This window comes from Crassostrea angulata, chromosome 5, assembly GCF_025612915.1.
Source record: "Crassostrea angulata isolate pt1a10 chromosome 5, ASM2561291v2, whole genome shotgun sequence".
NCBI lineage: Eukaryota > Metazoa > Mollusca > Bivalvia > Ostreida > Ostreidae > Magallana > Magallana angulata.
Genome location: NC_069115.1, coordinates 36,681,431 through 36,693,966, shown reverse-complemented (window position 1 = coordinate 36,693,966; position 12,536 = coordinate 36,681,431). Strand labels below are relative to the sequence as shown.

Here is a 12,536-nt window from a genome sequence, read left to right as displayed (position 1 = left end):
TACAGAGTATAGGAAACTGCATTGTATCGGTAATTAATTTCTTCTTAATAAAAAAAACCCAGCTTACTCGAATGTTTGATAAAACAGGGTTTTTCATTAAAGATATTCATTTTATCAAAATGCTTTGTAGTTGTTTTTTCAAGTAATTTAAGGAATATAATTAGCATATCATATCATACAATGTATACATGCTCTTTAAAAAAAACCAACCCGGAAATATTTTAATAACAGTGACAATTATTAAAAAGAATTTCACTCAATTACAACACATACATGTAACATTTGATAAAATGAGTAGTATTTTGGATGTATCAAACTTACGTAAAATAACTGCGAATGGTATTTGTTTTCAACTAAACGATACCTACAAAAAACTATGTATGACAAAATTAATCTTTTTGTGATATGTATTTTTTAAATGATATATTGCTATCAATTATAAGAGTAAGTAAACAATACATTTATATTCTACAAAATATAAATATACAACTCTACAATATTCTTGCTCTGGAAATTGAATGTCTCTAAACAGACATAAACCTGGCACATTTTTGTTTTGACAACACAGAAAACTATTTATCCTCTTGCTTGTGTTTTTTAGAATAGCATAAAATAAATGATTTTTCGAAGAAACAACGCATATTATTTATCGTGACAAAAGAGCATTTGTTTTTCTTTAATTAAACTTTATTTATTTTAAAACCATGGACAGACAAAACGTACAAGTATATACGAAGTTAGTGCAAAACGTTCGTGGACATGTGTAATTTATGTTAAAATCACTGCGCCATTTTCAAGAAAGTATTATAATTTTTTTGATATAGAGTATAATAATTTATGTGTAAAAAAATCACAGCAGTGTGCATTTTGTATTAGAGTTATGATTGTATAAAATTTGCGTTACATTCCGCACGGTCAAGTCTATACGCTGAGTTATAACGACATTTTTTAACTCCATAGTCATGGGTTTACCCAAGAGAGTTATAGTGCATTCACCGACTGGCCAGAGGGTTCAATCGCAGGCCCTATCGACAAATCGCTTTTGTAACTTGTAGGTAAGTAAATTCGACTTATTTTGATACATTATATATATATATATATATATATATATATATATATATAAACCTATTACAAATGACAGAAACACGATTGTCCAACAGTTGTTGACATCCCGCGTTGACACCCCGCTTATATCTCCTAATGTTGGCACGGATGTTAGCGTAAAAATGATGGGAAATTGACGGTGGAGAAAACAGAAATAACTGGCGAAAAACCACGTGTCCAAGAGGGCGACCATCATACCCTTTCATATACAACAATTGTCGACCAAAGGAAATACATCGGGTTGTAGCGGTGAGAAGGTAATGCATTGTCCTACAATGATACACAGACATTATTTCCTGAAAATGTTTATTTTGTTATAAATATTATTTATATTATTTGTAAAAATATATTCTGTTTAAAACATAAACCTGATTTTAAATCATTATTTTAAAAGTATTTTTGCACAGACATTGCTGGCTCCAGAATGTCAATATCTTGGCACATCTTGGCAGTCATTTTCGAAAATTAAAAAGTAATGTAAAAATCCTTTTTCAGGGGAAAGCGAGGAAACCCTTTGGAAAATTTAGTAATCTTATTCAATACATTTATATTCAAAAAGTATCTCCGATAAAGAGCTTTAACAAAAATTGATCAAACACTCAATGCAAGTACACTCCCAAAATATTAAAGATCCTTCATGTGTCAGCAAAAACGACTAAAGAAACATACTGAATATATTATTCATATAATACGTATGTTTTCATGGGTGATATCTTCATGAGTCAATAGGATACCATCTTTTTACCGGCTTAAAATATATGATTGTAACAGCATGATAAAGACAATGAACGGAAGTGGGTGGAGAAAATTTAGGGATATTCCAAACAAGTTTGTATATAAAAATACTTTTTAAAGGAAACCTAACATTCTTGTTTATTATTTTGAAGAGTTCTTATTTCAAGATTAAAAGATGAAGTCATTTATCTTTTTGGTGTTATATCTTCTTTCAGAGGAGATTGTGGCAAAACCTACAGAAAATCACATCAAAGGTACGTATGACAATTCTATGATTTACTTAGTTTTTATAACTAACATTCTTTATATGTTCATTAAAACTTACTTTTCAAATTTAATATTAAGTTGTAGGTGAAGTTCACTGTGTGTATACAAAGAATGAAGAAATCGTATTTGCACCGTTAGATAATAATACCCAGATTTGTTGCCGAGAATCAGGAGTCCTGAGAAGATTTGAACAGGGAAAGGAAGTGGATTGTTGTGGAGGCAAACATTTATAAGCATTTCTTTAAACAACCACATTTTTAATAAGAATTCTTCACAAGAAAATAAAATATGGAGACTGTAAAATAAGTTTGATCATTAAAAATTATTTTTCTTTTTAATATATATAAGGTTGAATGTAAAAAAAGTTTATGATTTTAAACTGTCACTTCTGTCATAATAATGCTAAAAAGATAACAATTTAATCATTTATTTATATAGGGTTCATTTAAAATCATGTTGATATGGAAGGGCAATAGAATTGCAAAAAACTGAGCATTTCTTTTATAATCCATTCATCTTCATGAAAATATAAATTAGAGAATACAGATTCAAACGTAACTTTTTCTTTAAAAAATATTCACTATTTGAAATGTTTGATATTCCTGTAGTGATACAAGTAGTCAATGCAAATTTTAATGATTTTGCAGTTAAACGAACATTACAAATGAATCTTTCTTTGAAATTCATTATGAAATACATTTTGGTCAAAACGTGCCAAAAGGTGTATATTTTATAATATTAATAATTGGTAGGACTATTTTCGGGAACGTCTGAATTAGCATTGATACCTTTAAGCAATAGTTTTTTTATAATGAATGTACATATTTGTTTGAGATTCCCCTATTTTATTGCATGGTTACATTGATAATATTTGTTGATTTCATTTTACCTTACTTTTAATTTCAAAGAAAAGTTGAAAATATGTTTCTTAAATAATAAACAGAAATTATGGATTTAAAACTGAGAACAAAATGGTAAGTTCGTTTGTTTGGTACAAGGAAACCAAAGTTTAATGATAAGTTTTAACACTGTTATTTTTAACCTATTATAGATACAATCTACATACCAAGTATACAGCTGTGTTGCGACGGACGAGTACATGTAATTACTGAAAAAATGACAAGGTGTGAAATAGGTGCGTACATTTTATGTACTTCATTATAATATTATATACAATATACAATTGGGGTTGAGATTCATTTTTTTAATTTCATTCTTTAGCCTAAATGTACACCAAGGTAACTCCATACTTGCAAAATTATGTAATGATGATAAAATACGGAACTGATTTCAACTTACACTTATAGACTTAAATTTTATCTATGATTTAAGAAAGAATATTTGTCGTCAAAATTTTTAATGATAATAGATAATAATAAACTTAAGCACATTTTTACATCAACAATTCGTACTTTTATTGAAGTGCAAAATCTAAGTAGTTAGAAACCTGTTTATCTAACTTAATTTTATTGTCAACATTGTCAATGAACGTAAGTGATAAGAAAAACTTTGATGTATTAAAAACACACATGTATATAAAAAGAGAGCATATCCTTCATGCTGATTTTTTTGGAGAATTCCTATTTTAAGATTAAAAGATGAAGTTATTTATCTTTTTGGTGTTATATCTTCTTTCAGAGGGGATTGTGACAAAACCCAAAGAAAATCACGGCAAAGGTACGTATGGTAATTTTATGATTACCTTTTTTTTATTACTAATATTCTGTATATGTTCATTAAAACTTACTTTTCAATTTTAATGTTAAGTTATAGATGAGGTTCGATGTGTGTATACAAAGAATGGAGAAATCCTTAGTGCACCGTTTGATAATAATACCCAGATTTGTTGCCGAAAATCAGGAGTCCTGAATAGATTTGAACAGGGACAGGAAGTGGATTGTTGTGGAGGCAAATATTAATGAACTTATTTTATATACATCTTTTTCTATAGTTTTATATAAGTAAATCAAAGAAAAATCAATCACACTATTTTTATGAATTCTGCAAAGGAAAATAAAATTTGAAGAATGTAATATGCTTTTATAATACATTTTTCTTTATCTGCAGTTTAGAGAATTCAGTTTCAAACGAAACATGTCTTCAATGTCAAAATTTTAAAAAATACTTACAATTGAAAATGTTTGGTATTTCCTGAGTGTATTCTATCTCCACACCTTCCTTTGATGATATACATGTATGCAGCCAATGCACATTTCAATGATTCTGCAGTTAAACGATCATTTCCAATCATTTTTCCTTTAAAGTTCATTTGAATATCAATTTTAGTCAACACCTACAAAGAGGTATACATCTGATAAATTATTGATAATACAGATTAATGATAAGAACAAATGTGCTCATGTGAACCAAAGGATATTCTGGTCTGTATTAACAGTAGCATATACATATACTTATGAATTTAGATGCAATTTTTCATTTCAAGAGACTTTGATGATTTATGCCTTGATTTATTGGGGTTTGTTTTAATATTTACGTTGTCCAATACTGCAAGGTTTTTTCATAAACACTCAAAATTTGACTTCTTTCCCTTCCAAACTCGAAGGAAAAGGATAAAAAAATATAGAAAATGATTTGAATATTGGTCAAAATTGTAAAACTTATGTTTTAATAACTTGCGTGCCTTTTTGGCAATGTTTGAATTAGCATTGATAACTTACGTTGATCATATTTGTTGACATCGTTTTACTGAGCCTTTGATTTCTAAGAAAAAATTGAAAATATGTTTGATAATGAACAGAAACTACGGATTTTAAACTGAGAAAAAAAGTTGTATCTAATTTCATCTATTTGCTGTACAAAGAAATCAGAAATAAGTGATTAGGCCTAATATTGTTTTTGTTTAACTTATTTTAGATACAACCTACATTCCAAATAAACAGATGTGTTGTAACGGACAAGTACATGTAATTAATGGAATAATGACAAGCTGTGAAGAAGGTGCGTGCATTTGAATGTACTTCATAATAACGAATTATGGTTTTTTTCTGTTTAATTTATTCTTTAGCCTAAATTCACATTAAGGTTTCTTCACGCTCGCAAAATTCTGTGTTGACAGTAGAAAAACAAGACGGATTAGCTAAAAAGACTAAAATCTAACAAAGGAAACGTTAAATTCATGATTATTATTTCTTGAAGAATTTCTCTTTTAAGATCAGAAGATGAAGTTATTTATCTTTTTGCTGTTATATATTCTTTTAGTGGGGATTGTGGCAAAACAAAACGAAAATCACGGCAAAGGTACCTATGACATTTTCTGAGTAACTTAGTTTTTTAAAACTAACATTCTTTATATGTTCATTAAAACTTACTTTGCAAATTCAATGTCAAGTTGTAGGTGAAGTTCAATGTGTGTATACAAAGAATGGAGAAATCCTTAGTGCACCGTTTGATAATAATATCCAGATTTGTTGCCGAGAATCAGGAGTCCTGAATAGATTTGAACAGGGACAGGAAGTGGATTGTTGTGGAGGCAAACATTTATAAGCATTTCTTTATACAATCGTATTTTTAATAAGAATTCTGCACAAGAAAATAAAATCTGGAGACTGTAAAATAAGCTTGATCGTTAAAAATTATTTTCTTTTCAATATTTCTTTATAACAAATGAATGAAGATTAGAAAATAAAGATTCAAACGTAACATTTGTTCAAAACAACATTTACGATTTGAAATGTTTGATATTCCTATAGTGATACAAGTAGTCAATGCAAATTTTAATGATAATGCAGTTAAACGAACCTTTCATATCAATATTTCTTTGAAATTCATTATATTATCCATTTTGGTCAAAAAACACCAAAAGGTGTATGTTTCATCAATTCAATATTTTGCATGACTTTTTTTTGGTACGTCTGAATTAGCGTTGATAACTATAAGCAATGCGGTTTTTTTCTTTTGTTTTTTATAATGCAAAAACACATTTGTTTGAGATTCCCCTATTTTATTGCATGGCTACATTGATAATATTTGTTGATTTCATTTTACCTTACTTTTAATTTCAAAGAAAAATTGAAAATATGTTTCTTAAATAATAAACAGAAATTATGGATTTAAAACTGAGAAAGAAAATGATAAGTTCGTCTGTTTGGTACAAGGAAACAAGAGTTATTTGATTAGTTTTTACATTGTTATTTTTAACCAATTACAGATACAATTTACATGCCAAGTATACAACTGTGTTGCGACGGACGAGTACATGTACTCACTGAAAAAATGACAAGCTGTGAAAAAGGTGCGCACATTTTTATGTACTTCATAATAAAAATATATACAATATACAATTGGGGTTGAGATTAATTTTTTGATTTCATTTATTCTTCAGCCTTAATGTACACCAAGGTAACTCCATACTTGCAAAATTATGTAATGATAGAAGAAATACGGTACTGATTTCAACTTATATTAATAGACTGAAATTTATTCGAAGATTGAAGAAAGAAAATTTGTCGTCAAGCTTTAAAAGATCTTAGATAATGATAAACCTAAGCACATTTAAGCATCAACAGTTCGTACTTTTTTGGAAGTGCAAATTCTAAGTAGTTAGAAACCTGTTTATGTAACTTAATTTTATTGTCAACATTGTCAATGAACGCAAGTGATAAGTGAAACTTGGATATATTCAAAACACACATGTATATAAAAAGAGAGCATATCCTTCATGCTTATTATTTTGGAGAATTCCTATTTTAAGATTAAAAGATGAAGTTATTTATCTTTTTGGTGTTATATCTTCTTTCAGAGGGGATTGTGACAAAACCCAAAGAAAATCACGGCAAAGGTACGTATGGTAATTTTATGATTACCTTTTTTTTATTACTAATATTCTGTATATGTTCATTAAAACTTACTTTTCAATTTTAATGTTAAGTTATAGATGAGGTTCGATGTGTGTATACAAAGAATGGAGAAATCCTTAGTGCACCGTTTGATAATAATACCCAGATTTGTTGCCCAGAATCAGGAGTCATGAAAAGATTTCAACAGGAACAGGAAGTGGATTGTTGTGGAGGCAAGTATTAATAAATATTCTTTATATAAATCTTTTTCTACAGTTTTAGCCATGTAAAACAAAGAAAATAAATCACACTATTTATATAAATTCTGCAAAGGAAAATACAATTTGGAAACTGTAATATGCTTTTATAATACATTTTTCTGTTGGAAAATAAAGATTAGAGAATTTAGTTACAAACGAACATATGTTCAAAGACAAAATTTAAAAAAAAACAACTTATCAAATATTGAAAATGCTTGATATTCCCTGAGTGTATTCTATCTCCATGCCTTCCATTGATGATACATGTAGCCAATGCACATATCAATGATTCTGCAGTTAAACGATCATTTCCAATCATTTTTCCTTTAAAGTTCATTTGAATATCAATTTTAGTCAACACCTACAAAGAGGTATATAGCTAATAAATTATTGATAATACAGATTAATGATAAGAACAAATGTGCTCATGTGAACCAGAGGATTTGTTGGTCTGTATTGACAATGGAATATACATATACTTATGAATTTAGATGCAATTATTAATTTCAAGAGACTTTGATAGTTTTTGCCTTGATTTATTGGTGTTTTTTAATATTTACATTGGCTCAATTTTGTCCTATACTGCAATGTGTTTTTGTTTCAACTCGAAGGAAAAAAAATCAAAAATATAGAAAATGATTTGAATACTTGTCAAAATTGTTGAACTAATGTTTTAATAATTTGCGTGCCTGTTTTGACAATGTTTGAATTAGCATTAACAACTTGAGCAATAGCTTTTTATTTTGTTTTTTAAGATGAATGTACATTTTGTCTCTTTTTTTTGGAGAGTCCCCCAACGTTGGTTACGCTGATCATATTTGTTGACATCGTTTTACTTCGCCTTTGATTTCAAAGAAAAATAGAAAATATGTTTGTTAATGAACAGAAACTACAGATTTTAACCTGAGAAAAAAGTGGTGAATTATCTAATTTCATCTATTTGTTTGGTACAAGGAAATCAGAAATAAGTAATAAGTTTTAATTATGTTTTTGTTTTGTTTAACTTATTATAGATACAATCTACACACCAAATAAGCAGATGTGTTGCAACGGACAAGTACATGTAATTGATGGAAAAAAAAAAAAGCTGTGAAGAAGGTGAGTGCATTTGAATTTACTTGAAGTTCATAACACCAAATTATTGGGTTTTTTCTGTTAAGTTTATTCCTTAGTCTAAATTCACATTAAGGTATCTCCAAACTCGCAAAATTATGTGATGACAAATGATGGAAAAACAGAACTGATTTCAACAAAATAGACTAAAATCCAATAAAGGAAACGTTAAATTCATGTTCATTAAATATTATGGAAAAAATATATTTTAAAATCAGAAGAAAAGTGTTCTTTATTTGTTTTATATTATATCTTTTTTTTTCAGAGGAGATTGTTGTAAAACCTAAAGAAAATCAAGTCAAAGGTACGTAGGATAATTTCATAATTAATTTAGTTTTCATTACTAACATTCTTTATATGTTCATTAAAACTTAATTTGTAAATTTAATGTTAAGTTGTAGATGAAGTTCAATGTGTGTATACAAAGAATGATGAAATCCTATATGCACCGTTTGATTATAGTACCCAGATTTGTTGCCGAAAATCAGGAGTCCTGGATAGATTTCAACAGGGACAGGAAGTGGATTGTTGTGGAGGCAATTATTAATCAAATAACATTTTTTATATACATTTCTTCTATAGTTTAAGCCACAGGGGCCAAGCCCGTTTTAAGAATTATTTCAATGTAACCATTGAACAATTGCTTTTAATATGTTTTACGGTGTAACTGCATGGACGGCGAAGCCAATATAAATGGGGCTAGATCAGTAAATGCCCTTTCATCATCTCTGGCCTGTCATTTCATACATTGTTTTGTTTTGACTCTAATCTTATCGCTTGTTAAATTTGTTTTATCTTTTTTTTCATTCGGAAGTTTCTTAGAACACCTCACACAATTTTCAAATGATATCATCATGAACTTATTTTATATAATTTGCTATAGAAATATCCATAGATTTTTATTTAACAGCCGCTTTTTGAAATAGTTTGATGATTAATTTGACTTCTGGGTACGGAATGACCTTGGTATGAGTCTGTCAGGTTACAATTTGAGATGAAACATAAAAAACCGAAATTTGAAATTGAAAGTAGGAGAAAAAAAGTCTTTGGTGTTTTCAAAAAGTAATCGGAAAGCAAATTCAAGTAAAATACATTATGTTATTTTAATAACAATGAAATAAAACTGATTCACTGTTGAAACATGTTTTTGTCCAATCAGATGTCCTGAAATTCATTTGATCGGAGTAATGCACCTGTTGAAAATTAGGAGAGGAAAATCAGTTTTCTGAATTAGGAATTAATTTTTTCAAGAACACACTAGGTAATTTTGAATGTATTTATTACTCATTAAACAAAGTTGATAAATTATCACCAAACGTGAAGTTAGTACAACATTCATATTCAACATGGATGCCGGTGATGTCACTGCAACTGAAGTTATTCTTTTTTCCTCCATCTTGCAAAAGTTTTTCAACTTCCTAGGTATAGAGTGTAATTTCTATTTTTAGACATATATACACGTGTTGTCTATAGGGAGAGCTTCGCTCTCACGCGCCCTCTATGATATATTTATCTTTTGAACAATGTATATAGAAGAAATCAGATTCGAACATAACTGTGTTCAAAGATAATATTTAAAAAGCACTTACAATTTGGAATGTTTGATATCTAGTGTTTTCTATCTCAACGCCTACGTTTGGTAATACATGTAGTCAATGCACATCTCAATGATTCTGCAAGAATAATTTCAAATCATTCTTGAAAATTCATTTGAATATCAATTTTGGTCAAAACGTACAAAGAGGTGTATATCTGATAAACTACATAAATTACTGATAATACAGATTAAAGATAAGAACAGATTAAAGATAGGAACAATGTGAACCAGAGGATGTAGTGGTCTGTAATGACAATGGTATATACATGCACGTATCAATGTAGATACAATGAAAAATTCCAAGAGACTGATATCTTAAGCCCTTATTCCAGTTCTTGAATATTTACGTTTGCTTAATTTTGTTTTATATTGCAAGGGGTTTTTTTTCGTTGACAATCAAAAATTTACCTTAAGTAAAAAATGTTTTGTTTTCGTTTTTTTTTAAATACAGAAAATGATATGAATTTTGGTCAAAATGCTAAATTGTTAAACTGAAGTTTTGATAATTTGGTGACTGTTTTGGCAGCGTCTGATTTAGCATTGACAACTTTAGCAATAGTTTATTATTTGTTTCTGATGATGAGCGTATAATTTATTTTTGGTTCAGATTCCCCCATTTTATTATATAGTTAATATGGTTGATTATATTTTTTAGTTTCATTTTACTTCACCTTTTTAGGTAAAATTAAAAATATGCTAATTGAATAATGAACAAAAATTATGGATTTTTAGCTAAGGAAAAAAGTAGTAAGACTCTCAAATTACACATCTTATTTTGTTGCAAGGAATTCTGATGTTACTGATTCGTTTTAACTTTGTTGTTGTTGTTTTATTAACCTATTATAGATACAATCTACAGACCAAATATACAAATGTGTTGCGAGGGACGAGTACATGTAATTAATGAAGAAATAACAAGCTGTGAAAAAGGTGCGTACATTTAAATTAGGTTCATAATTTAGTATATAATTGGGGTTTAGTTTAGTTTATTCTTTAGCCTAAATTCACACAAAAGTAAATCCGCACTCGCAATATTCTGTAATGAAAGAAAAAAAATGGAACTGATTTCAACTAAATAGACTTAAAATTGTATCTATGATTTATTAAACTATACTTGTTATCACACTTTTTCGGATCTTAAATTAAGATAAACTTAAGCACTTTTTAGCATCAGCAAATCGTACTTTTGTTAGGAAGAAAATTCAAGTCAGCAGATATTTGTTTATCTAACCTAATTTTGTTTGTCAACAATGTCAGAAAAATGAGTTTAAAAACATTTTTTTTTGCTTTCAGTAATTGTTAAATTATATTAAATAACATCTACGCAAGTAAGAAGGGGCGGGGGAGCGATCTAACTTAGAATTACGCCATTTTTTCATTTGCTTGTTAACAGTTTTGCGTCAATTAGACATTAACCTCTTTGAGTTATGGATTTCTTAGCTGTCAATTAAAAACTGACGCCGCTGTGATGTAAGAGAAATTCTTAATGATTAGAAACATCACTTAATACAATATTTAGCGACCGCTAATTGGAAAAAGTTAAGTTTTTAGTTAAACTTTATCGAGATTTCTACAATTACACTTACATTCATTAAATTAATTTTGATTATTCACAGTAACATGGGGCACAGAGAATCAAACAGATAAGGTCTGTGGAAATAAACCTTACTCATCGCAACACCACCAGTGTTGTGGTAACGTGGTTACAAGTTTAACAGAAAGGTAAATAAAGCGTTTGTTACAGAAAATAACATTTATGTTAATGAAAAATACCTGCTTAGTTTTTGAAACATTGTGCAAAATGGCTTTTATTTTTGTAGATGCCAAAGCAAGCAAGTGAACGACATCCTGCGGGTTGTAAGGAGCGTTTTAAAATTGTGGCTAAGAAAACCGAGGCAGGGAAAATCAATATTATTTAATGATAAGTTCTTTTGAATTAAAAGATATATTCATATTGCCATGCAATGTGTTGTGATTATTAGAACAACCTTTGATTTCCCATTCCTTCGCTTAAATTGCTATAAAGCGGTGGGGGCTTATATTTATTCTTTGTTACCTGAACTAAGTTTCATCTACTTCATAATCTGAAACAGGACTATGTATTTAGAGGGTCTTTTTGTAATTTTTTTTTTAAATGTAGTACCGGACTAACTAAAGTCTGAAAGTTTATTTTCAAACCGATTGCATTTAATATTTAAAAACTGCCTGTATATATATATGAAGTGATGAATGTGAAATTTCTGGGGGAAAACAAGCAACGTATTGTGGTGGCTATAAACTTATTTTCATGATATTTCTTTGTCGGAGATAAAACAAAGTAAACATTTTAGATTTTGTCGTGATATTAGTCAAACTATAAAGCATGCAATAATGCAACTGTCATGTATTTTTGTCGGGAATCAGTATTTCTTTTAAACAAACATTTGAGAATTGAATATTAAATGTCGGTGACACATCAATATACTGAAAAGCAACAGACGTTTATATTTGCCTACCTGTAGATAATCACGAAATTGCTCCTATTCATAAAAACCAATTTACTACCAAAATGAATTATTTTTTTCATAAGTAGACTGAACATTTTTCTTATAAAAAATAGAATATAAAAAACAGGCCCTAGGATAATAAAGCAGTCGAATGAAAAGATATTGGAAAGTGCTTCTA

At 28.7% G+C, this 12,536-nt stretch overlaps 1 protein-coding gene and 2 long non-coding RNA genes across 3 annotated transcripts; 2 read left to right on the top strand and 1 right to left on the bottom strand.

The window, feature by feature from the left end:
• Positions 1 to 1,178: 1,178 nt before the first annotated feature.
• LOC128186046 (uncharacterized) lies at positions 1,179 to 5,501 on the bottom strand. The gene is made up of 4 exons (XR_008243882.1): positions 5,436 to 5,501; positions 4,236 to 4,399; positions 3,173 to 3,214; positions 1,179 to 1,374 (listed from the first exon to the last, which is right to left on the bottom strand). It is a non-coding gene; the product is annotated as an uncharacterized LOC128186046 (long non-coding RNA).
• Positions 3,162 to 5,610, top strand: LOC128186044 (uncharacterized). The gene is made up of 5 exons (XM_052855771.1): positions 3,162 to 3,241; positions 3,745 to 3,783; positions 4,981 to 5,064; positions 5,326 to 5,364; positions 5,456 to 5,610. The coding sequence occupies exons 1-5, from the start codon at positions 3,223 to 3,225 to the stop codon at positions 5,608 to 5,610; spliced, it is 336 nt and encodes a 111-aa protein (XP_052711731.1). The 5' UTR covers positions 3,162 to 3,222.
• A 5,106-nt stretch (positions 5,611 to 10,716) lies between these two features.
• On the top strand, positions 10,717 to 11,773 carry LOC128186045 (uncharacterized). Its single transcript, XR_008243881.1, has 3 exons — positions 10,717 to 10,802; positions 11,489 to 11,594; positions 11,693 to 11,773. It is a non-coding gene; the product is annotated as an uncharacterized LOC128186045 (long non-coding RNA).
• Positions 11,774 to 12,536: the final 763 nt, after the last annotated feature.

Coding starts and splice junctions, on each gene's coding strand:
- LOC128186044 (XM_052855771.1), top strand. Junction 3,784..4,980: donor CAAAGAAAATCACGGCAAAG/GTACGTATGGTA, acceptor AACTTATTTTAG/ATACAACCTACATTCCAAAT. Junction 5,365..5,455: donor AAACGAAAATCACGGCAAAG/GTACCTATGACA, acceptor TTCAATGTCAAG/TTGTAGGTGAAGTTCAATGT.